This window comes from Entelurus aequoreus, linkage group LG12 (genome assembly GCF_033978785.1).
Source record: "Entelurus aequoreus isolate RoL-2023_Sb linkage group LG12, RoL_Eaeq_v1.1, whole genome shotgun sequence".
Taxonomy (NCBI): domain Eukaryota; kingdom Metazoa; phylum Chordata; class Actinopteri; order Syngnathiformes; family Syngnathidae; genus Entelurus; species Entelurus aequoreus.
The window spans coordinates 25,644,272-25,671,264 of NC_084742.1; the positions used below are offsets into that span (position 1 = coordinate 25,644,272).

Consider the following 26,993-nt stretch of genomic DNA (forward strand, 5'->3'; position numbering starts at 1 on the left):
ACCTACACGCACTCACTGTCGCCGCTCCCTCACCTCTCTCGCCCACTCACTCACTGACGTCACTCACCTCTCATGCTGCCATATCTTAAAGGGCCACACACACACACACATACGCTACTCTCATAACAACTAACAAGACATCATGGCGAAGCCAGAAGTCAAGTTTTTTTAACATGGAGACATTCTCAATACTTTTCTTTTGTCGAGCACAAAGAAAATAACATTTTAGTTAAATGTAAGTTGTGTCTTGGATTAAAGATCCTATCTACTTAGAGTTAAAGTTAAAGTGCCATTATGTTGCAGCTATTTAAAATAGTTTTGTCAATTTTTTCTGGCCTGAAATAAATTGGCCCTTTGAAACATATCTTTGTCTTTGTGTGTTGTATGTAGACCACATTGTTTGTGTGTTGTATGTAGACCACATTGTTTGTGTGTTGTCTGTAGACCACATTGCTTTCTGAGTTCAGTGATGCAAATGCATGTCAAGTTGATCAACAGATTGTATTATTCTCCAGTGCAACAACAGTACTGAAATGAAGGCTAAAAGGGCATTAATGGGAGCCTTAAAGGCCTACTGAAATGATTTTTATTTATTTAAACGGGGATAGCAGATCTATTCTATGTGTCATACTTGATCATTTCGCGATATTGCCATATTTTTGCTGAAAGGATTTAGTATAGAACAACAACAATAAAGATCGCAACTTTTGGTATCTTATAAAAAAAAGGCTTGCCCCTACCGGAAGTAGCGTGACGTAGTCAGCTGAACATATACGCAAAGTTCCCTATTGTTTACAATGATGGCCGCATGAAGTGAGAGAGATTCGGACCGAGAAAGCGACAATTTCCCCATTAATTTGAGCGAGGATGAAAGATTTGTGGATGAGTAAAGTGCAAGTGAAGGACTAGTGGGGAGTGGATGCGATTCAGATAGGGAAGATGCTGTGAGAGCCGGGGGTGACCTGATATTCAGCTGCGAATGACTACAACAGTAAATAAACACAAGACATATATATACTCTATTAGCCACAACACAACCAGGCTTATATTTAATATGCCACAAATTAATCCTGCATAAAAACACCTAAGTGTTTGTTATGTTAGCTCCTAGCTCCTATGCTAGCTCCTAGCTCCATATAAGCCGCCAATCCAATTCAAACACCTGCACAACACACACAATCACTCAGCCCAAAAGACCGTTCACCTAACCCAAGGTTCATAAAGCTTATATATTTAAACAAAGTAACGTACGTGACGTGCACGTACTGGCAAGCGATCAAATGTTTGGAAGCGCAGCTGCTACTCACGGTACCTGATATTCAGCTGGGAATGACTAAAACAGTGAATAAACACAAGACATATATATACTCTATTAGCCACAACACAACCAGGCTTATATTTAATATGCCACAAATTAATCCTGCATAAAACACCTAGGTGTTTATGCTAGCTCCTAGCTCCTCTGCTAGCTCCTAGCTCCATAGAACATGCCAATACAATTCAAACACCTGATTAACACACACAATCACTCAGCCCAAAAGACCGTTCACCTAACCCAAGGTTCATAAAGCTTATATATTTAAACAAAGTTACATATGTGACGCGCACGTACGTGCAAGCGATCAAATGTTTGGAAGTCAAAGCTGCATACTCACGGTAGCACGTCTGCGTCTTTGTCATCCAAATCAAAGTAATCCTGGTAAGAGTCTGTGTTGTCCCAGTTCTCTACAGGCGTCTGTGTATCGAAGTCAAAAGTCCTCCTGGTTAGAGTCTCTGTTATCTGAGTTCTTCGATCTTGACTGCATCTTTCGGGAATGTAAACAATGAAACACCGGCTGTGTTGTGTTGCTGCTGACTTCCTTCGCAAAATACGTCCGCTTTGCACCGAGAACTTTCTTCTTTGCTTGCTCAGCTTCTTTCTCCATAATGCAATGAACATAATTGCAACAGATTCACCAACACAGATGTCCAGAATACATCCTCAGAGGCGTTTCGAACCGGAAGTTCCCTGGGACATTTAAAATTGCACTTTATAAGTTAACCCGGCTGTATTGGCATTTGTTGCAATGTTAAGATTTCATCATTGATATATAAACTATCAGACTGCATGGTCGGTAGTAGTGGGTTTCAGTAGGCCTTTAAAAAAAAGGGGCGAAAAAGAAGTAACTAAATAGTTACTTTTCACAGCAACGCATTACTTTTTGGTGTAAGTAACTGAGTTAGTAACTGAGTTACTTTTGAAATAAACTAACTAGTAATTGTAACTAGTTACTGGTTTTCAGTAACTAACCCAACACTGGTTATGAATATGTTAATGTACCAGTACAATGGAAAAACAAATTCATAATAGCTTCATATTGAAACTATTATCATTTATATCTGATTTATGACACCAAAATACTTACATTTTGCGAGTAAATAAAACTGCTAAAAAAAAGGGAACACTAAAATAACACATCCTGGATCTGAATGAATACAATATTCTTATTAAATAATTTGTTCTTTACATAGTTGAATGTGCTGACAACCAAATCACAGAAAACACATCAATGGAAATCAAATTCATCAACCCATGGAGGTCTGGATTTGGAGTCACACTCAAAGTTAAAGTGGAAAAACACAATAGGCTGTCCATTCTATTTGCACAAAAGCATGTGATTGTCAATCAGCGTTACTTTCTAGGTGGATAGTTTGATTTCACAGTAGTGTGAATGTGTTGTTTAAATGTTCCGTTTATTTTTTTGAGCTGTTTAGAAATGGTCAAAATAGTGTCAATCTTATGGAAATTCACGAGTCATTTTGAGAAGATAAGGAGCAAGCCAGTCACGGGATCTGTGACATAGAGTGAGTAACAAGAGATCCCTTCCCCATCAACAACAATGCTAATCAAGCAGACTTCGAGAGAGCAAACAACAATTACTTTGGGGAAAATTATGATCCATAACCTTATATTTTTGAGCCGAACACAAGAAGGATGAGCAATAAGGTTAAGAAGCCGAGTGCTAAATGGATGTTGCTTTATTGAAAGACTAAAGCATCAGCAGCATTGATAGGTGCTAAACATACAAACTAACCATAATAACTCATAACAAAACAAACAATGTACAATTTGCAATCTCGCTGGGATGCTGACCGACGGGACACTCACATTATCCTGTTAAGATTAATAAATCACAATATTCACAAAGGGTTAAAAAAAAGTTGCCGCAACTAGCATCTTTTTGTGTCTTTATTGCCATCTCGGAGGGATGTCAAAGTCGACCAGCCTCTCAGTGCATGGCCACGTGTCTACTACCGGGTGAGATATGCTGAAAATATAATCTAGAACTAACTTTTACCAAGTTTGAGACGAAGCAGAAACAGCCGCCGGCGTAAAAAAGTATTAGCTCACTGCTATTAATGCACCGCTAAAATAGGCTGTCTGCGTTAGCGCTTATAATAACAATGTCGCTCATATTTGGTTAATATTTAGGTCATGACAAGTAAATTATATATTGTTGGCTGTTTCTGGATGTTTTTTTGTTTTTTTTAAGAGGTGTTTATGGACGCAATTGAGGACCCTTGATCTGTTGACTCAATTGTAGGATATTTATTTACGATTTCGAGTGAATAAGAAAAATCCAAGCTTATGTGTTCTTGTCCTACAAAAGGATTGTGAATGATAGACAGCACATATCTTTCCAATGTTTGCATATTTCCAGTATGACTAATCTAAAGAAATGGTTTGAGTGCAGAAGCGTTACCATCCTGACGTCGAATCTACGAAAAATGGCAGGAGATATTCGAGGCAGAATATTCAAAATGGCAGTCAGAAATTGTGGCATTTTGTGATGTTTTAACGGTATTTTCACATACTTTGCCAATTTTAAATACAATTGGATATGGTTTAATGGACACAGTGAAAAAGCAATTAAGCATATGAAGCCAACTTGTTTTAACTATTAGTACTTCAATGCTATCACGTATATCAGTATTTACAATATATCTATCCATCTATGTACATATATATATATATATATATATATATATATATATATATATATATATATATATATATATATATATATATATATATATATATATATATATATATATATATATATATTAGGGGTGTGAATCTTTGGGTGTCCCACGATTCCATTCAAAATCGATTCTTGGAGTCACGATTCGATTCAAAATCGATTTTTTTTCAATTCAACACGATTCTCGATTCAAAAACGATTTTTAAAAAAAATTGTTTTATTTATTTATTTATTTTTTAATGAAAACAATACACAACAATACCATAATAATGCAATACAATTTCAAAACCAAACCCGACCCAGCAACATTCAGAATAGCAATAAACAGAGCAATTGAGAACACACAAACATGACACGGAACAATCTAAAAGTAGTGAGACAAAAATGAATATTATCAACAACAGTATCAATATTAGTAACAATTTCAACATAGCAGTGAAAACGGGCTGTTCTGACAAAGACGTGATTGAAGGGGGAAATGACGTCACAGATTGAATTACCAAATTAAAGGCACAGGAACATTAATTAACTAATTAACTGCACACAATAGGCTTTCGTACAATTATTTGTATGTATATATATATATATATATATATATATATATATATATATATATATATATATATATATATATATATATATATATATATATATATATATACACACCTCTTCAAAGCATATGTTTGAATGCCTTGTGACATTTACACACATTTAAGAAATGCTTGATAAAGTGTAACAAAATAGTGCAAAGTGGGACAATGTAAACATAGAGAAACCAAAAAATAGTTTTTCTTCCGTTTAGTCTTTTCAACCGGAGGTACAAGTGCAGCTCCGTCTAGTATTATTAAATTACAATGGCATTCTGTTTGGATCATACTAGTTCCACACACTTCTCAGTAAATTCACCAAGACGTCACCGTGTAGTTATTGAGTCTGTTTAGCTGATTGGAGAGCTAATTACGCAGCTAGTGGGTCCATGACAATGGTGTCTGCTTTGTTTGATCAACCGTTTTACTGCTGCGTTACAGACACCGTTTGGAAACAATTTACAAAATCTTTCTGTCTTAATACCTCATTTTACAACGTATGTATCTGCGGCTTATAGTCCGGTGGAGGTAATATATGGAACTTTTTTTTTCTTATACAATTTAGTGAGTGTGGCTTATATACCGGTGCGCTCTATAGTCCGGAAAATACGGCGTATATATTTTTTTGTGGATAGCAATTGGTGTCCCCCCAAATCCTAAATTCATTCCTGTGCCCCTTCTCCTGCATAGCTCAGAGCTTCTTTTGAGAGAAGAGGCAACATTTACATAACAGTTATGTCGAAGTTTAATAATAATCTCTAATTGTTTTTCATTTACCAACAAAATTACCCCTGTATAGATCACTTTTAACAGTTCACAAATGGTCTTAACGTGCAGGGGGAAATGTGTTGGAACACAAATGAATGTTTAAGACAGATAAACACTTTTCAAGCATAAAGTGTCTGCTCTATCCATTACGAGGTACAAAGTGTGTTACAACACCAAAAAACTTGTGTCCCACAAGTTTAATTCTGTAAAAATAATATAATATTACTATTATTATTTAGGTACAGTAGTTTGGGCTTGACACATAGTATTTTACTGTCAACTAGGGTGTAAGTCTAAGTCTGTATAAAATGAGTAAAACATCAATAAAGTATCTATTATCCAATGTTTAAGGCTAAGGTTAAAGGATCGTCTACTGACTTGTACTGCTCAAAGTGTTGTATGCAGGGGACCAAAGATCTGGAACCGGCTTGATGAGAGCCTCAGGATGCTGTATTCATTCTCCAACTTCAAAAAGAAACTGAAATCATACCTATTAACCACCTATCTCGAATGCCTCAGGTGAATGGCTAGTGCTCCTTTAGAGGATTGTCACATGTGGCTTCGGGGTAGATTACTGTTGTGTTGTGCATGGTTGAATGTATGTACGTATGTGTATGCTTGCTTTTGTGCTCCTATTTTGTGTTTGTCATATTGTGTTTTTGTGCTTGCCACCATTTCTCAGCATTCCATGCATATACTGACCCCTGGGCCCCCTGCCAAAAGCTTCTTCTAGCTTATCTGGGGGACCCTTTCACTTACCACCATCCTTAAATATATATTCACTACTGTTGTCATTTGTAATATGGTATTATGAATAAACTTGATTGATTGATAGCATTTTTTTTAAATCACAAGTTGAAAAAAAATGCATGCATCAAAACGTTGCAACTTTCTGAATTCAGGCATTTTAGGCTACAACAATTACAGAAAAGGCTGTGAAACCCCGGAGGGACTGAAATATGTTATGATGCTAATAATATTTGAATGTATATTAATATTGCAGAATGTGTACCTGATAAAGTGTGAGAGGAAGGACGAAGGGTGAAGACTTATGGGGAAAGATATGGCTGCAGTAAGCCTGACAGGTGACTTTAAGAAGATGTTATCACACCCATACACACACACACACCTAAAAAAGGTGACACGGGAAGGAGTCTCTAAAACGTCAATATAAAATTGGATGGGCGGGGGAAGAGTGAGAGGGGGAGGAGGTGGCGGCGGCGGCTGAACACATTCATCCAGTGTGAGGAGGAGCCAGTCGAAGAAATCAATTTTTAATTTGGGCCGCACCGGGTATGGCAAAGCTGGCATGGTGGCCGTAACTGTGGACTTAATTACACAAAAGTGGCCCTGAGAAAGGCAAATCACGACATCGAGGTGATGACGGCGGAGGTAGAAAGGGAAGGAGGCCGAGAGGGGAGTGTGAAATGGGTGATAGCAAGGTCACAGTTGAGGAGGGGTGAAGGCTGCAGCAAGAGAGCAATGTGTCTCGTCGCATCAAAAAAAAAACAATCTATGATCCTATAACAAGCCCTTGACACACACACGTACACACACACTCACTTTGGAGACTGATCTGAAGCATGAGGACTGACTGTAACCACAGTTTATCTTCACACTCTCAGAACCAGTGATGCACATTATGAAGTTGTGCATTGTGTAACTTCATATCGTATGTAACACACAAACACTGGTCACTCTTCAGCAGCCCAAAGGGTGCTGCCCGACTGTGTCAAAGGCCTTTGACCACGGTGGCTGCATGAAAGCCCGGCTGTGGACCGCAACCGCCGATAAGAGGAGATGAGGCGGCACCAGATGAAACACGCTGTCTTACACATTCACACACACATGCAGACACGTACGCACACACACACACGCACGCACGCAAACAGCCTCCTACTCAGCTGATGTTTGTTAGAGCTTAACTGCAGCCAAGCAGTTGAACTTGGCAAGTTGCTACATCACTATCCATAAACAAGAACCCATCCAAAGCGTTCTCAACACTTTTTTTTAGAAACATATGCGATGACAATGTTTCTACGTTACTACAATGAACTGGGAAACACTACAGGATAGTGTTGTAACAATACCAATATTTTGGTACTGGTACTAAAATTATTTTGATACGTTTCGGTACTTTTCTAAATAATGGGCACCACAAAAAAATTGCAATATCGGCTTTATTTTAACAAAAAATCTTAGGGTACATTAAACATATTTATCGTATTGCAGTTAAAGGCCTACTGAAACCCACTACTACCGACCACGCAGTCTGATAGTTTATATATCAATGATGAAATCTTAACATTGCAACACATGCCAATACGGCCGCGAAATATCCTGCTGAAAACGTCTCGTATGTTGACGTTTGCGTGTGACGTCACAGATTGTAGAGGACATTTTGGGACAGCATTGTGGCCAGCTATTAAGTCGTCTGTTTTCATCGCAAAATTCCACAGTATTCTGCACATCTGTGTTGGTGAATATTTTGCAATTTGTTTAATGAACAATGGAGATAGCAAAGAAGAAAGCTGTAGGTGGGAAGCAGTGTATTAGCGGCCGGCTGCAGCAATACAAACACGTAACCGGTGTTTCGTCGTTTACATTCCCGAAATATGACAGTCAAGCTTTACCATTGGCCTGTGGAGAACTGGGACAACAGAGACTCTTACCAGGAGGACTTTGAGTTGGATACGCGCTACTGTAAGTACGCAGCTGCGGCTTGATCGCTTGCCCGTACGTGCGTGCCGCTATGTGCATGTCACGTACGTAACTTTGGGGAAATATATGTGCTGTATGAACTTTGCGAAGGTGAACGGTACTTTTGGCTGTGGGATTGAGTGTGTTGTGCGGGTGTTTGATTTGTATTGGCGGGTTATATGGATGGGAGGGGGGAGGTGTTTGTTATGCGGGATTAATTTGTGGCATATTAAATATAAGCCTGGTTGTGTTGTGGCTAATAGAGTATATATATGTCTTGTGTTTATTTACTGTTTTAGTCATTCCCAGCTGAATATCAGGTCCCACCCGCCTCTCACAGCTACTTCCCTATCTGAATCGCTTCCACTGCCCTCTAATCCTTCACTCTCACTTTCCTCATCCACAAATCTTTCATCCTCGCTCAAATCAATGGGGTAATTGTCGCTTTCTCTGTCTGAATCGCTCTAGCTGCTGGTGGCCATGATTGTAAACAATGTGCAGATGTGAGGAGCTCCACAACCTGTGACGTCACGCTACTTCCGATACAGGCAAGGCTTTTTTATCAGCAACCAAAAGTTGCAAACTTTATCGTCGATGTTTTCTACTAAGTCCTTTCAGCAAAAATATGGCAATATCGCGAAATGATCAAGTATGACACATAGAATGGACCTGCTATCCCTTTTTAAATAAGAACATCTCATTTCAGTAGGCCTTTAAGTCCTTAAATAAAATAGTGAATATACTAGACAACTTGTTTTTTAGTAGTAAGTAAACAAACAAAGTCTTCTAATTAGTCTGTTGACGTATGCAGTAACATGTTGTATCATTTATCTTTCTATTATTTTGTCAATATTATTAAGAACAAGTGGGGGGTGCAGGACCGGTACGTTTCAGAGGCGATATAGTACCGAAAATGATTCATTAGTATCGCGGTACAATACTAATACCGTACAACCCTACTACAGCATTGTCTTTTTGGATGTATTATTTCGCAAGATGAGACAGACACAATAGTACCAACCCTTCAGTGACCTCAAACGATGGACATGAAGAATCGCTCCAACATCTCGTCGAAAGCCACGTCTTACATTTTCACTTCATGTGCTTGAACACATGTCCCCAATACTATAGTTCATGTCATGATATTATCTTCAATAATATATAGTACATTAGGTGACTTCTACACATTGCTTAGTGTGGTTCAGATGTTTTTTTTTCCCTTTCAGTTAAATTTTAAGAGTCAAATTGTAATTTTTTCTCTGATGTGTCAAGTAGTAAATGCTGCTCTGAACCTGTCTTGTAAAATGAAGCGAACATGAAAACACATGTGTTTTGCACTTTTTCCCAGTATTAAAACTTCACTTCCGCCTTGCTTTTGCTTTAATTTGACTTTGCACGCTACGATCAATTAAAACTTGCTTCTAATACATGGGATTTCTCCTATTGCTCGTACACTGGCAGTGACTACTAATCTTCTACCACTTGGCTTTGCTTACATGTTCTTCTTTTACGAAGTAAAGATGGACAAGAGCTACTCGTTTATTTTCACATTTCAACCCCAAAAAACTGAATAAGCTTGTTTTGACACAGCATTAAGAGGGACCTATTGTACAAATGTTTGGCCCTTTGTATTTGATTATTGGACTCCTACAAAACAGCTCCACACAATTACCCGCACAGAAAAGTTTGTATACCTGCATTATTCCTTGTATTTTCTGCATCCTGAGAATATGGTCTGTGTAATTAACTCCACCCCCCGATATAATATGTATCCACTTCTAACTTCATGTGTGGTTAATGCAATGTGTCCAAATTCACACGTTTTTGTTGTAGATTATGCTACATATGTACAGAATAAACCACAGGATGTTAGTACATCAGTTGGAGAAAATTAGTCAATTACAATAATAAAATCATGTAATTTGATCCATCCATCCATTTTCTACTGCTTGTCCCTATCGGGGTCGAGGGGGGTGCTGGAGCCTATCTCAGCTACATTCGGGCGGAAGGCGGGGTACACCCTGGACAAGTCGCCACCTCATCGCAGGGCCAACACAGATAGACAGACAACATCCACACTCACCTTCACACACTAGGGCCAATTTAGTGTTGCCAATCAACCGATCCCCAGGTGCATGTCTTTGGAGGTGAGAGGAAGCCGGAGTACCCAGAGAGAACCCACGCAGTCAGGGGGAGAACATGCAAACTCCATACAGAAAGACCCCGAGGCCAGGGATCGAACCCAGGACCATTTTATTGTGAGACACATGCACTAACCCCTGCCCCACCGTACTGCCCTGTAATTTGATATGATATTATTATTAATTTCATCTTCTGATAGAAAAATGAACACCCTTTGGAGCATTTTAAAACTTTGCCACACTCAATTCCACCCACTTGACTGATGAATATTATCATATAATTTATTCTAAAGTATGAATCACGACAAATGAAAAAATAATACTGTTAACCGCAACATGTAAGTGTGAACAAAGACATTATGATTGTACATTCTCAGAATGTGCTTGGTCTATTTTTAAGCAAAGAAAACAATCTGAAGTTGACTTTATTTTGAAGTTATCATGCCATGCTTTTACCAGTCCGGCCCACTCAGAAGTAGATTTTCCTGCATGTGGCCCCTGAGGTGAAATGCGTTTACACCCTGGCGTAGAAGATGAAGAAGAAAGAGGGCAAGCATTTTGGCTATCACAATTTGTGGGACATTTGTGGGACATTTGCTTCGACGTCTGCTCAGAAGAGCGTGTAGGCGAGCAGTCTGACAGAGCAGTGGTGGAACATTGACGTGAGTTCCTGAAACATATTTTCGCCCATTTTCTGCTCATTTATCAACTATTTATTTTGCAACCGTCTATTTTGGCGAAGAATTGTGACGCCAATTTATTTTTGATGACGTATTGGTTGGATGAATGCAACCCGATTGTTCAGACTGCAGTCGCATCGGATACATATCTGATTTATATCCACATACAAAAGAGGCCTGTGTCAAATTTGAAAAATTTGGAATTGCACTGTTCATATTAACATATAGAAACGATACAGGCCACATATGGGCAATAAAATTGGAATCAACCTGCAATGCGAACAAGGCCTAAAACACATTGTCTAAAGCGATCTAAAACTGCTTGCAATGCATGATATTGTTTAATTTGAGACATTGTAAAATGTATAGGTCAAAAAAGAAAAAAATCATATTAAAGTAGGTCCTCTTTAACAAAGTGTTAGTATCCACAAGTGGCGGCTCTGGTCTTTCAAGTAGGGGAAGCTCATTTTCAGCTACTCCCTAAACACGAGTACAGTCTACAATAACAGATAAAATATACAAGGATGCTAGATTTTACTAAGAAAACTCCACTTGGAGGATTGTAAAATTCTCTATATAAAATCGAAATAACAAAATTAAACTTGAAAACTGCTCCGGCAGTGGTTTGTATTTGAAGATCGCTGATTCACTTATTTTGCTGTCAATCAAAACGGGATTCAGACTCAGATGAATCATTATCATGCGGAACCTCAGCATCCAGCCTAATGCTAAGCCCAATTTTGATTATCTTCCAACGACAGTAATTTTACTAAGTATTGTATTAATAATGTACAGTATTTACCTTGGAGAGCAGACAGCAAAGTACGTTTTTTTCTAGCCTGCAACCTAAAGCATAACAATTGGGGCGGCGTGGCGAAGTTGGTAGAGTGGCCGTGCCAGCAATCGGAGGGTTGCTGGTTACTGGGGTTCAATCCCCACATTCTACCATCCTAGTCACGTCCGTTGTGTCCTTGGGCAAGACACTTCACCCTTGCTCCTGATGGGTGGTTAGCGCCTTGCATGGCAGCTCCCGCCATCAGTGTGTGAATGGGTGAATGTGGAAATAGTGTCAAAGCGCTTTGAGTACCTTGAAGGTAGAAAAGCGCTATACAAGTATAACCCATTTATCATTTATTTATAATTAGCAGAGAGACCACTCGTATACCAAAAACTTGTTAATACAACTATAGTTGCATGTTTGTTAGAGCATAGTCATTTGTTTTAGTTTGAATGTAGAAGTGTATTATTGCTGTGAGTTAACTAACCATCTATATGTTGTGATTGTTAATTGTGTTGTAATGTGAGTAAGCACAGCTAGTCAAGGTCAAGCCACTTGATGGAAAAAGCGCTCATAAATGCTAAAAGTGTGTTCCTCAAACAAGCTTCTGTACTTCTGACCATATATTTTGTGACTCGGTGCACCCATGCATTTAAGTTGCTTTTCTTAGTGATATGTTACCTGCCTTGTAAAATCCATCAATGTATACTTATTTTTGGAGCAACGTGGAAATGGGTTTTGAGCTACGAGTAACATTTTCTATCAGCTGTCAACTTTGCTGTATTTGAAACATTTCCTGAATAAGTCAACTAAATGCCTCTGAGACAGAGAAGTGCCCTCTGAGGGGGGGTGATCCCTCCGATAAGCAAGCCAAATAATGAAAATGTAACTCTACAAGCGTAATTAAGTTAGAGAAGATGATTACGGCAAGATCCATTAAAAGTGATTGCAAAAGTAATTACTTATTCAATCAGTGCGGCTTTATGGGAAAATGCGGTGGCGGCAGCAGAAGTGCCATGTTGGCGTGCCGCTACACATTACACTTACAAGGGCATGATACGTTCAACTGTGATTGTGCTTCCTGATAGCTTGTTAAGCACTGATGTCAAATCCCAAGAGGAAAAACAGAACGGACGTCGTCTCTTTATATTTGTCAAGGTTTTCGTCGACATGGGTGTTTTTGTGCAACTTCTTTTTAATCAACTTTTAACACAAATTGATTAAAAACAAACTAGGAATGCAAGTTTTTTGGGGGGGGTTTCCTGTCATGAATTGAATTACAAAATTTCATGTAAATAGATCAATATACAACTAGAATTCCTATTATATTGTCCTGTAAGTTTGCACTGTTATTATTTGTTGATGGTGCTGGTTTAGCAGTAATTAATGATGTATTATAAAACAGTATATACACTTTTTAATACTTTATTATACATATTGCTCAACCTCATTAGGGTAGAGTCTATCCCAGCTGATGTTGGGTGAGAAATGGGGTACATCCTAGACTAGTGCTGATACTGTATACTATAAATGTACTTATACCTATTTTTTTTTAAACAACAGTTTCACGCAAGCTAAATATTTTACTCACAATTCTCTGACAAACAAGCACATTGTGGCATGTTTTAAACCAATAAGTGTGACCCTAAATGTTGATTGACTTGAAATTTCACTGTTCAATGCAGTGTAAAAAACACCCGCCGTAACTCTAGGTTGTTCGGCCCAAACACTAAGACATTTGGTACACACCTTGAGAGGACTGACACGCAAATTGCTGTAAAGACATGGCTGCCACCAATCAAAACGTATTTGCATATGGGCACAGGCAGGCATCAGCAACTAATTGTCGTTGACCATTTCTCAATTTCGATTGCTCTAAGGTTCCCCTCTTCCGACAATTTTTTACATGGGTAAGTGTGCTGTGTATTTCTTGAATCTCCAGCTCTTAGCTTTGTATGGACTCATTGATCGTTTACAAAGTGAGTTTGGAGAGGAAGTGACGGCAGAAAGATCGCGCCCCACACCGGAAGTGGCGTCAGAAAGAACGTGCCACAGCCAGCTTCATAATAAAGCAGTTTCGTAACTCGGAGGTAACCACTGGAAATATGGAGGCGAGTCATCCATACATGCCAGTATTTCTCCTTCCGTCTGTACATACGCTTGTGGACATCACACATGAATACCTTAAGAGAAAGCAATTGCAGCTATTTCGGATACAACACTTCTCAGACGGCAAGAGAACTCTCGAATGTCGATGTCAGCTGTGATTCTACTTACTGAAAAACTTCATCCATTTGTCTAAGGAGAGTCAACGAGAATGCGGGCTCCCGTGGATGTGATGAAAAAGGTAGCGTGTGCTATGTGATAAAAAGGGTATTGTGTGGTAGAGGTGAACGGCACTGTGTCCCCCCCCCCTCTCAGTAAGCTGTGGAATCCCCCAAGGCAGTATATTAGGGCCTTTACTGTTCCTAATATACGTAAACGACATGTCATCAGCATGCAACTGTGAATTGTTCCTGTTTGCGGATGACTCGGCCCTGCTGGTATCTTGCAAGGACAGGTCGCAGGTGGAAAAAATCCTGAGTGCCGAACTCTGTAGAATTTGCACCTGGCTCGCTGACAATAAGCTATCCATACACTTAGGTAAAACAGAATCCATCCTATTTGGGTCCCAAATCAACCTTAAGAAAGTCAGTGACTTCACTATTAAAGTGGGTGACATTGTTATCACCAGGAAAGATGAGGTCAGCTACCTAGGTTCCATTCTAGAGGCTAATCTTTCTAAAATGGCAACCAAGGTAATCAAAAAGGTCAACCAACGAACAAGATTTCTCTACAGAATCTCCTCTCTGGTCAACAAAAGCACCATGAAGATTCTAGCAGGAACTCTCATTCAACCCTTTTTCGATTACACATGCACCTCCTGGTACCCCAGCACCTCCAAAAACCTCAAATCTAGACTCCAAACATTCCATAACAAGCTAGTCAGGTTACTTCTAGACCTCCACCCCAGCTCACACCTCATTTCTACCCACTTGTCCAAAGTGGGCTGGCTCAGGGTGGAGGACAGAGTAAAACAACTTGCACCGAGCCTAGTCTATAAAATTTGCTACACCTCCCTACACCTGATTGATACCGAAGTACATGTCAAAATACTTCCTTAACGTAAATGAACGCCATAACCACAACACCAGGGGGAGCTCCACTAACCACGTTAAACCCAGATTCCGATCTAACAAAGGTCTTAACTCATTCTCCTTCTATGCCACATCAATATGGAATGCACTCCAAACAAGTGTACAAGAAAGTGCATCTCTATCCTCCTTCAAAACCGCACTAAAAGAACATCTCCAGGCAACTACAACCCTAGACTAACACCCTCCCCCCACCACATCCCACCTCCTCGGATTGTAAATAATCAAATGTATATACTTGTTCTTATGCTTTCTGAGCTCACTATGTTCACTGCTTGCTGTACTATCCTACGAAGTCAGACCTACACTGTTTCAATGTCCATTTCTCAGATGATATAATTGTTGATGACTGAAGTGCTGATATCAACCAAACCTAACCCCCCCTTCCCAACCCCCTCCACATCCCACCTCCCGGATTGTAAATAATGTAAATAATTCAATGTATATACTCTGATGACTAACTTTTTTGATGACTGTATTATGCTGATAGTATATATTTATACCATGAATTGATTAACGTGGACCCCGACTTAAACAAGTTAAAAAACTTATTCGGGTGTTACCATTTAGTGGTCAATTGTACGGAATATGTACTGTACTGTGCAATCTACTAATAAAAGTCTCAATCAATCAATCAATCAATGCCTTGTATTACCTGGCCGTCGAGGGAAGACTACGGAAAACATTGAATGCTTTGGGACAGGCAAAGCAGACTGTATCAGTTATTGTCCGCCATGTATGTCGCGGATTCAACGTCTAGGTCCAGAGTATATAAAGTCACCAAAAACGAATGGACAATGAATGTGAAGGCAAAAGAGTGAGGAGTGTCCTGACCAGTTTTCTAGATCCCTTGATTGATTGTTGTAAAATGTTTTTTGTCACATTGTGTACTTTCGTGTCCAATAAAGATTTGATTAATTTATGATGGCTCAGGTGTGATTCACTACAATAGGGCCCCACAGCACACTGGATTCCAGTTAATTGAAATACCACAACATTGGCTTTTCCAATCCTCTCAGCGACGTTCTCTTTGTCAAAAACAACTTATGACAAATCTAGTAACTTTTTCTGGTGGTATTGCAGTCTGTACTCATGTTTGGAGACTCTGACTTCTGTCGTTCTGCAGTTACAGTCCCCATTGAGCAGCGGATACTTCTGGGAACACCTCTAACCAAAGCATAAACAGACAGATTTGATGTACATAAGCTTTCCCCCTTTAAAGACAAGCAGCTGCTACTGGTCTAATGATTATACAACTTTGAGTGTACCTGTGTTACATGTATGCTAGCATGTCCTCCAAAGTATATTAACCACAACACAGAGCAGGGCCCACAAATGTCATGTATATCTCGTGATTGGTTGGTCCTATGTAGGGTCTTGTTACATTATGTAAGATAGTAACTGAGGTGACTCACATCTTTGAGGCAGCCCATGAAGTTGTTGCTAACTGGTGACCCAGGCAGGTCGGCGGTGTTGGGGCTCCCTCCGATGTAAAAGAAATCATCTGAACCCAGCATGGTGTAATCCTCCTGTGTGTAGCCCGTGGTGGTCAGGATGCCGTCGACTGAGATAGTTACCTGGCGACGCAGAGATGGCACCAGACAGGGAGCAAAGACATGGAGGATGAGAGGAGAGGAATTAGAAGAGTTTAGATTGAACAATGAAAATAAAGTTGATTAAGTTCCTGTGATTGGCTGGTTTGTGCCCTAAGTGCATGGCTGATTTGGCACTACCAGACTGAGAAGGGTCACTCTAGAGTGCAGTTTTTGTCTCTATTGACACTTATCAAAATACACAACTCCATGCTATACAACTTATTTAAATGAAGTTTCATCTTCTAGGTTGCACTTTTGAATGCTGACACAGCGAACGTATCTAAAGTGCCGTGCAGTGCAGACAGTACATGGATTAAGAAGAAAAATGGTCATGCAAAATAGGCTTAGCTGGGAATGTATTATTTTCTAAATAAAATATCAATGCAACTGCACTCTACAGGTAGTTCTGCTCAGGTTAGGTCACATTTTATTGTTGTTGCACTTCCCTTATAAACAGGGCAACTCATTTGTATGTCTGCTCCAGTCACTCTGGGTGCCTAAATATGTACATAATTTGTGGTTTTGTTGGTGATTATGAAACTGCCAGACACCTATGAAGTTAAAGAAGAAGAATTTGGAAACAAAGGGAGCTCTCAAAGAATTCAATTCAGTAACTGGACTGAAAAAAACAAACAAATTAATACTTTCATTCACACCTAAATGATCACAATTGAATACCGGATTTTCCGGATTATAAATCGCAACTTTTTTCCAACGCTTTGAACCCTGCGGAGTATGAAACAGTGCGGCAAATGTATGTATTTTTCATGCTAATGGCTATAATGTTTTATATTCTACAAATAGTTGTCATATTATGCCGAGAGAGACACTGAGAGGGTGTGTTACTGTTTGTGCTGTGGTGCCATCTTTTGGACGATTTCGCCCACTGCAGGTGCAGGGGCTTGACAATTTACTTCCTGTTTTGTGCCAGGAGTATGTTCGTCAGAAGCATTTCTGCTCATAAGGATTCTTCATTCATCACGCCAAGCAATGACTGTAAGTTTTACAATATGACTAAAACAAGTCATACTTACAAAAACGTTTCATGTGCGATGTCTGTAGGAGTATTTTCATGCATATTGGTACGTGCTATCTATTTGTACGTACCTCTATTTGTATGTGTATGTAATCAAGCTAGTGTCATTAGCATTAGCGAATATGTTAACACGTTTACAAATGTCTGTGTTATTATTAACATCCATCCATCCATCCATCCATTTTTTACCGCTTATCCCTTTCGGGGTCGTGGGAGGTGCTGGAACCTATCTCAGCTGCATTCGGGCGGTAGGCGGGGTACACCCTGGACAAGTCCCCACGTCACCGCAGGGCCAACACAGATAGACAGACAACATTCACACTCACACTATATATCACACATATATATCACACATATATATCACACATACGATGGCATTATTTTTGTACTGTATGGTTTCAGTCTCATAAATCCACCAAAACTTCACCGTGGAGTTATTGAGTCTACTTAGCTAATTGGAGAGCTAGCTTCCCCAGATAGTGGGACCATGACGATGACTTTTGTTTTGTTTGATCAGCTGTTTTACTGCCGTGTGACAGGCACCGTTTTTGAATCAATTGAGGTATGTAAATAAATATTTTCAAAATATTCTGTATACATCTGCTACTTATGGTCCGGTGCGGCTAATATATGAAAAAAAAATGTATTCAAAAATTTGGTGGGTGCAGCTTAAATACCGGTATGCTCTATTACCGTTTCCAGTTCCAGTTTTCAGTTTACTGTATGGATTAGAATAGCCCTGCATATAAAGTGCTCATATGGCAATTTATGCAAAAAAAAAAACAACCCCACACTTACCTTCGTTAACAGCAAATCTGTCAAGAAACTTAATTATGGAAAAACACATGCAATATTTGGCAGTCAAAAAAGACACTTGTGAGAAATATTCAAGCAAGTCTTGCAATAGGTGTCTGGCAGGTTACATTGTGGGATAATTGTTTTGTACTTCACTTTGAATGGTCAGCTCCATGTGTAAGTTAGTAAAGGTAAAAAAAGAGGGTGTATGGGGGGGTGGCAGGTTAGTGATATTTCACTTGTGAGTGTGTCGGTTAGTACTGTTGTCAGTAAGGAAAGGTCAGACACAAAAATGGTTGTTAGTACACTTACAACAATGTACATTATTTGCATTGGTTTGATTGTGTTTTTGGGAGACAACTATTTGTTTGTATTAGTCAAGAGGATTCTGTTGCTCAAACAAGATCCATATTTGGACTGATGGTGTTGTTTATATTGGTTTGATTTTGACTGGTTAAAACAAAAACCTGAGTGAATCCATCCAATTTTAAGAAAAGGTGATGCAAGCCATGCACTTTACATGAAATGATGACAGGAAGGAATACAATCACGGAGAAAACATTTCCTTCTGGGTGTCTTAGAGACACGGTAAGGATGCACACATGCAAAGAGAGGACAGGGAAGTGGTGACAGGATGGGTACGTCATCACGGATGAACTCAGCAGCAATGAAACAGTTTTATTTATAAGAAGGGTGGGACTAGAGAGCGAGGAGAGGAAGGATGTCGCAGAACCAGAATTTATGATATTCCCACAGTATTTGTGGCCTCCAAATCTTTATGTCACACGTTACTTTGATTGGATACCCTTTTAGGCATACAATATTAATACAAATGTCTCCCCGCTCACTAATCCCCTACTCCTTTTAGCTACAGGTGTGAGGTCGTTACTGGTTTTAGTTGGTTAATTTGGAATTAGAACAAACAAGGAGTCAAAATAACAAACAAACAAAAAAACAGCACGAGGGAGGGTGTGGCTAATGCGTCTTATGGCTGTATCGATTATATTAGGACAATTAATATATATGTATGTATATATGTTAGCCTGTATATATACATGTACATATATACTTAATGTAATCTGTCTTTTTGAAAAGAAAAAAAAAAGGTAGGTGTCATGCAGACGTTTGTGTTAGTTGTTTATGAGACGGCTGAAGTCGCACACACAGTCCCGTTTTTGAACGCTTTGTTCCCACTATTGCTTCTGAGGCTCACAAACACACTTGTGGCAGGTCCAGTGAAAGCCAAAATTCATTAAACATTTACTGTAGATTATTAGCAATTTGTGTAGTTTAATTAGGTATTGTAACCATTTAAATACAGTGGAATCTCAATTTATAAACCCCTAATTCTACAAAATTTACGATTAACGAATCACACACCGAATAAAAATATGCTTTGTTGTACGAACCTTATCTCAGGGTACAAACATTTCATCCATCTATTGCCTGCCCTTTTGTGCCCGGCAGCATCATTGTGGGCAGGCTGATGTATCTCCAGTGCTCATTCAATCAGTTCCATTTTGTGTGCTTCCTCTTTTTTTTTCTTTTTTACTGCATTTTTCTTATTTTTCCAAAGGAAGAAATGGACATGCGATGTGTGGTTTGAAATATTCAGGAAATATCCACAGTTGTGCAAACACATTTTTCTTTAAGGTTATATGTATCCTGTTTTGTTGTAATGAATTGTTTTACATTCTTGGGTAGCAGGTTACAGTTTGATTTGTACATAATTTTAGCTGTTCACAAATGCACCAAATCATTGAATTTCAATATTTGTTTTCCATTTAATAAATAAAGGGTTTGCGTGTTCTCTGTATCAAATGTTATGTATTATTCTAACAGACCACTTTTGCAACAGTTAGTGAATGAAGTTTACTTTGGTAGTTATTTCCCCATATTTCTACACAATGAATCAGAAATGGCAACACTAGTGAGCAGTAGAGAATACAAAGTGATGTTTTGTACAACAAATATTTTGCTTTATTCATTATTGATGTATTTACTGTCACCTTAAGTTGTATATTTTTTATACAAGACTTCCAGTTCATTTTATTATCTATTATTACACCCAAAAAGGTGATTGATTTTACACTGTCCGTATCTACTCTGTCTATTTGTATTTGTGTTTGACTTTCTCTTCTGCTGTTGCCAAATAGCAACTTTTTGGTTTTACTGAGATTCAAAGATAGTCTGTTTTTGTCAAACCATTTCTTGAATATGTTTGTTTGTTTATTTGTGGTTTTTTTTCCTGAACAAAACACAGTTGTGTCATCCGCAAATATTATTAATGTTTAGTCCGTTGTAACTTTACAAATGTCATTCACATAGAAATTGAACAAATTTGGTCCCAGTATTGATCCCTGGGGTACGCTGCAAGCTATATTTAGCGTTGTAGACGTGTGTTCACCTAGCTTCACATATTGTTCCCTGTTGGTTAAATAGCTTCTTGTAATTTGAGTTTCCATTGTACTTTGTTAGTTAATAAGTACAAATGTGAAAAAATGTTGACACCCTTTTAAATTTAATTTGCCCCATCCCTTATAGGTTGTGTTCAAAATGCTTATGAAGATATACTGTACTTATAATTTGACAAATGTCAATTACTTAATGCTGTTTTGATTGATAGCGGCCATATGTTTCAACCAATCGTCCGCTCATATTACAGACAATAAACACATATATAGGTGTGGACCAATTTTGTGATTCGACCAACCACAACAAGTTACAGAGGGGTATATGAAGTGCATTGAGGTGTGTGGAAAAATGTCAAGTTAATTCGACCTATTGGGCTTAATAATAATGCCCGCATGTTGTTTATTTGTCAGGAAATAAAATAGCACAGGCAACAAACACAGGAGGGGTGCACGTTTTGGCAAATTTCTGCCATTTCGTCTGCAGTGATCGAGGAGCTAAACCATAGGGTGTCCTAACTGTTCCACGTGACTGTACTAGAGTTGTCTCGATACTAATATTTTGATACCGGTACCAAAAATATTTTGATACTTTTCAGTACTTTTCTAAATGAAAGGGACCACAAAAAATTGCATTATTGGCTTTATTGTAACAAAAAAATATTATGGTACATTAAACATATGTTCCTTATTCCTTAAATAAAATAGTGATCATACAAGACAACTTGTCTTTTATTAGTAAGTAAACAAACAAATGCTCCTGATTTAGCTGCTGACGTATGCAGTAACATATTGTGTCATTTTCCATTCTATTATTTTGTCAAAATTATTACGGACAAGTGGTAGAAAATTAATTATGAATCTACTTGTTCATTTACTGTTAATACCTGCTTACTTTCTCTTTTAACATGTTCTATCTACACTTCTGTTAAAATGTAATAACCACTTATTCAAGTTCTGTTGTTTGATACATTACATTAGTTATGGACGATACCACAAATTTGGGTATCAATCCGATACCAAGTCATTACAAGATCATACATTGGTCATATTAAAAGACCTCATGTGTCCAGGGACATATTTCCTGAGTTTATAAACATAATATACATTTTTTTAAAACGAAAGATGTTGTGATGCCAAAAAATATCGACATAATCATAGTAGTATCGACTAGATGTACTTGGTATCATTACAGTGGATGTTAGGTGTAGATCCACCCACGGTGTTTGTTTATTTTTGACACCAATGAGCTATGATGTGTAGTGAAGCATGTTTAGCTATTCCTTGTCCTGCAGGGATGATACTTGTAAGAAACTTACTTTATTTGTCGCCATGGAGACCAGGATTAGGGATTTAGAAGTAGCTAAAACAATGCAGACGGCGGATGGACGTTTAGCCATGTCTAAAAGCACCTCTTCCGGTGGGCGTTTCAGTGTTATAACTTCAACTTTATCTTTCGTTTTTAAGCCAAAATGCGTCCGTTCTCCCTCTTCTGACTACGACGACGGGGGCCCAGGGGGGCTGGTTGACCACTGCTTTTCAGAGGCGGTATAGTACCGAATATGATTAATTAGTATTGCTGTACAATACTAATACCGGTATACTGTACAACCCTAGACTGTACACAATAATCTAACAAGCTTCATCAGAAATGATGCCTTTACAAAGATAATAATGCATGGTTTGTATCAGGTAGGCCTTATCGATAAGTAATGTATATGTTTATTAGCTTTAACTAAAACTTAAATTATGACCAGGGCTTTACTGATTAGGGCAGACTAACTTTTACAATAAATGGATACAGTTTACAATTTCTTTTGTTGACGTTCACTGGAGGCACCACAGGAGAGTGTTTGACAGCCTGCTTTAGAAGTCTGCTATGTACGCTCACGTCTCAGGGATTGTTCTTTAAGAAAAATAAATCAGGATGGAGGTGGGAAGGGTTGAAAAAAACCCCGCAAAGAAACACTTTTCTAAACCTCAGTTGACAAGATGTGTCATGAAGTTCTTTATTTCTTCATAGGGATAGCGCCAGCAGTAGCAAAATAAAAAAAATACAAATAAAAAAAGGGCACAAATTTAAACCAAAAATAGAAAAAAAATCTTGGAAAATACAGTTTATACATATATTTAGGGTAGACCTCTTTCAATGTATCTTAACAGGGAAGAACTGGATGGCAATAAATTACAAAAAGAAAAAATATGTATGAATATATAAAGAGAGGTGGAGTTTGGCAGCTACCTGATGGCAGATTGAATGTTGAAAAGCAAACGGAGGAAGAAAAAAAACAAACCCAGGGCAAACCAAACTATAAGACAGTTAGAATGATATCTACCATATAATGCAGTTTGTTTACCATAGCGTGTCCGATGCCTGCGTGCTTCGGGAGAAAACAGGGGAAGGGGGGAAGGGAAAAAAATGACCATCCTTAAACTCAGGACAACACACTTTAAGCCCCGCACCCCCAAAAAAGTGAAAAGCCATCATCTTCTCCTCTCAAAATCATGCTACTACAAAAATATATATACGCTTCTTGTTCCTTAAAATATCCAAATAAAGAAATAAAGAAAGCTACTCTATCTTTAAAATTTCTAGAAAAGTCAGGATAAAAAAGGGAAAAAGGATAACAATACATTTGTTAGTATGTTAGGTTGTAGGTTAAGTTGAATGGTTTACATTCCGTGAGTGACTCAGTGTTAGTTAGTGGAAATCATAACAGGAAAGGCCAAAAACCAAAGCACCAATGAAAATAATTAAACTGGAAGAATTCTGGAGTTGTTTGTTAGTAAAAGAGACAAGAGTTAGCAAAACTTTCACACAGAGGGTTGTGACTGGGGTGTATGTATGTGTGTTTAGTGCTGGGACAGTGCACCGCTATTTACAGTAGTTTAATATTTGTCTTTTTTGTGTGTGGAGGATCATTCATGAGAAGTTCCTAAATGGTTTTCACACATGTCAAACTGGTGCAAACGGACACAAAACAGCCCATATTTACAGTGAAAGACAATTCACTCTGTAAATACAATAACAATAATATTAATACAAATAATAGCGATACAGATGGCCTTGGTGTCTGCAGAATCCTAAAATAGGAAACAGATTTCATTTAATGCATTTCCGAAGCAGGAGACACTGTGGGGAGTGATCGTCATGTGGAAATGAACAATATGCATGCGGTTATAATATAGATGAGTCATATATACATAGAAGGACTACTACAGAATCAGATACAGTATGTCACACATCATATCAAAGCAATAAAAATGTACAATATTAGTCCTAACAGTCTACATTTCTCATTTCCATTATCATATTTACATCCATCACTTACTTTCTGTTTTAGCAACAGTCCACATCCATATGTTTGAATGCAAATGCAGCTGAGATACATTATCTGATTGCAGGTGTGCGCACCTGCATGGCTTTATCGAGGCTTGGCGTGAAAGAGTGCGCGCAAATGCCATGCAAATGAACCTCGTTTCTCACTTCAAATGCACAGCAGCAGTGTTGGTGTTTTATGACTGGACTATAGCTTGTTTGCATTGATTCGTGATAAGGAAGAACAAAATATCCTTACATCCGCATTGCGAATGTTGTAATTCTTCATTATACACCTGTGTACTGAGGCTAGGAAAACAGTGTGGATGGGAATTTGTGCTGTATGCCAAAGTGCTGTGGAACATGTTGAGGGATGTTGCAATGTTGAAGGAGGACATTCTGAGCATATACAAGATTTAACCGTCTCTTGAGTGTAATTGTAATGAATGTGTAAGTTGAAGAAAAGAGGAACATATTTAATAGAGAGAACAGACAACCTTCAAGGGGGATCAGATTTGTGGGGGCATTCCGCCCATCATCTATAATCCTAATGTCAGACAAGAACACACGTCTTTAGCTCTACTGTGCCTGCCAAATAGTGGAACAACTGCTAGCAAGAGGCAGCTAACAGTGCAGGTAATGGGCGGTCATCAATTACGCCTATGAAGCCCTTGAAAAAACCCACCAAAAAACCTGCCAACAACGCTACATTTACATGCCATGATCTGCATATTAACCAAGCTAAAGTCACATTGTTGTTATAAAGACTAACACAGAGTAACTACTTTTAGTAACACGGTGCCTTGCTCACAGAGACACTTACAATGTGTCTACGGCCAATAGCGAGAGGTATGCTAGCTACTGAGCTGCTGCTTTATCGTTTTGACAAGTTAATGCTGGATTATAAATCAGCACCCATCAGTCAGCATCTCAGTAAGCAGTGAGTGCTTAGTGTTTCATTAACCTCTTAAGGCCCAAGCTGTTTGTTTACATGCTTTTTTATTTTTATTTCTCTTTGCTATTTGGGCTTATTGGACCCTAATTAGAATAAAAAACTAATAATCATCTTTTTATATGATGTACTTAGTCCATAAGTAACGAACGTGTACTAAATGTTTAGTGACATGCTAATTCTTATTTTTACACTTTTTTTTCCCAAATTCCATTGAATGTTATACTCTTCTGACACCACCAGATGACAGAAGAAGTGTCCACATAAGGGCCATAAGACCCCAATTCCGTAGTGTACACAATTTTGGAAATAAGAGCTAAAAGGTGATGTCCACGCATGTGGCCACTAATGCCTTTAGAGGTTATAGCTGGATTTGCTTATCACCCAGCTTTTTAAACTTGTAGTTCATCCTATGTATATTCAGGCTCGAAAATCTAAGGTTCTGGGTCATTATTATTATGAATGTGCCTGTTACTACATTACATATACATTTACAGCATGTATATAAAATATTGTTGGAGGTTGTTGCATGTTTTAGAGGGCTTAATCCCTATTACTTTAATAACTTTAGCCACCTTTTGCTAGTTTCACTATTTAAGACACACAAAAAAAGAAAGGCATGTGTTCTTGTCTCACATGGGGATTGTGAATGCAAAATTCCCCCCAAACTATAAATAAAAAGTTAAAAATGAATGTGTTTGTGACTAAGTGAAATAAATACATATTTGATCCCAGAACAAAAAGTACTTGGTGGAGAAACTCCTGTTGGCAAGCACAGAGGTCCCACATGTCTCGTGATTGGTCATCAGGGTTGCACCCATCTCAGGGAGGATTTAGATCCGCTCCGCTTTCCTGATTCTCACCAAAACCCCGGCAGATTTTGACACTGTCACTTTGCAACTTAAAGTTTGATCTCCCTCCAGAGCTTTTCTATCGGCTTAAAGACTAGCGACAGGCTAGGCCACTACAGGATCTCAGCGTGCTTTATTTTGAGCCAATCTTCTGTTGCTTTGGCTGCATGTTTTAGGTCACTGTCATGCTGGAAGGATGGATTTAAATTTGTTTTTTGGGTGACACTTTAGTATGGGGATCTTATTCTAAGTAACAAACACTTAATTTATAGTTATTTGACTAGGGTTAGAGGGTTAGGGTTAGTAATGGTGAAAATATTCCCCTAACTAAAGTGTTACCGGCTTACTGGTTGTATAATAAGGCATACTTGCCAACCTTGAGACCTCCGATTCCAGGAGGTGGGGGGTGGGGGGTGGAGTGGGGCGTTTATTATAAACATAAATAAAATAAATAATTGGATTTCAGTGTTCCGGAGGCTATCCAGTAGATGGCAGTATTGTCCTGTTTAAGAGTGTAACAACATTGCTGTTTACGGCAGACAAACTGCTTTACGGTAGACACAAACGTGACTGCTGTTGTTGTGTGTTGTTACCGCGCTGGGAGGACGTTAATGAAACTGCCTAACAATAAACTCACATAAGAAACCAAGAACTCGCCCTCGATCATTCTACAGTTATAACGTGATTGGGCAGGCACGCTGTTTATATCGTGGGAAAGCGCACGTAAAAACAGACTGTCGCCGCTGTCCCCTCCCTCTCAGGCCCGGCTGGATTCCGGGAGATTTTCGGGAGAAATTTTCTTCCGGGAGGTTTTCGGGAGAGGCGCTGAATTCCGGGAGTCTCCCGGAAAATCCGGGAGGGTTGGCAAGTATGTAATAAGGCCATGCAGAATAAGGCATTAATAAGTACTTAATAATGACTAATTAAGAGTCAATGTGTTACTAATTTGCATGTTAATAGCAACTAATTAATGGTGAATATGTTCCCCATACTAAAGTGTTGGCGTTTTTTGTAATAGTATTTCCTTCTATTACAATAAACCTCCAATAACTATATTGAATTGTTCCAATATTTGTTAAGGGGTAAACTTAAAAATACTTAATTTGTCCACCGACCATTGGTCCATGTTCAGAATTCACTGTTTTTTTAAATAAGGTCTGGTGT

The 26,993-nt window shown here is 38.6% G+C and overlaps 1 protein-coding gene across 13 annotated transcripts in view; it reads right to left on the bottom strand.

Annotated features, from left to right (window-relative positions):
- The window catches only part of LOC133661820 (neurexin-2-like), a 957,097-nt gene that overhangs the window by 464,089 nt on the left and 466,015 nt on the right, over positions 1–26,993 (bottom strand). For 9 of the 13 annotated variants that reach the window (XM_062065342.1, XM_062065337.1, XM_062065335.1 and 6 more), the window contains 2 exons: positions 23,065–23,088; positions 16,286–16,447 (listed from right to left, as the gene is read on the bottom strand). In XM_062065342.1, coding sequence (XP_061921326.1) covers positions 16,286–16,447; positions 23,065–23,088 — 186 coding nt within the window. The remainder of the gene's footprint in view (positions 1–16,285; positions 16,448–23,064; positions 23,089–26,993) is intronic. The other 4 variants (XM_062065341.1, XM_062065339.1, XM_062065336.1 and 1 more) reach the window with 1 other exon arrangement.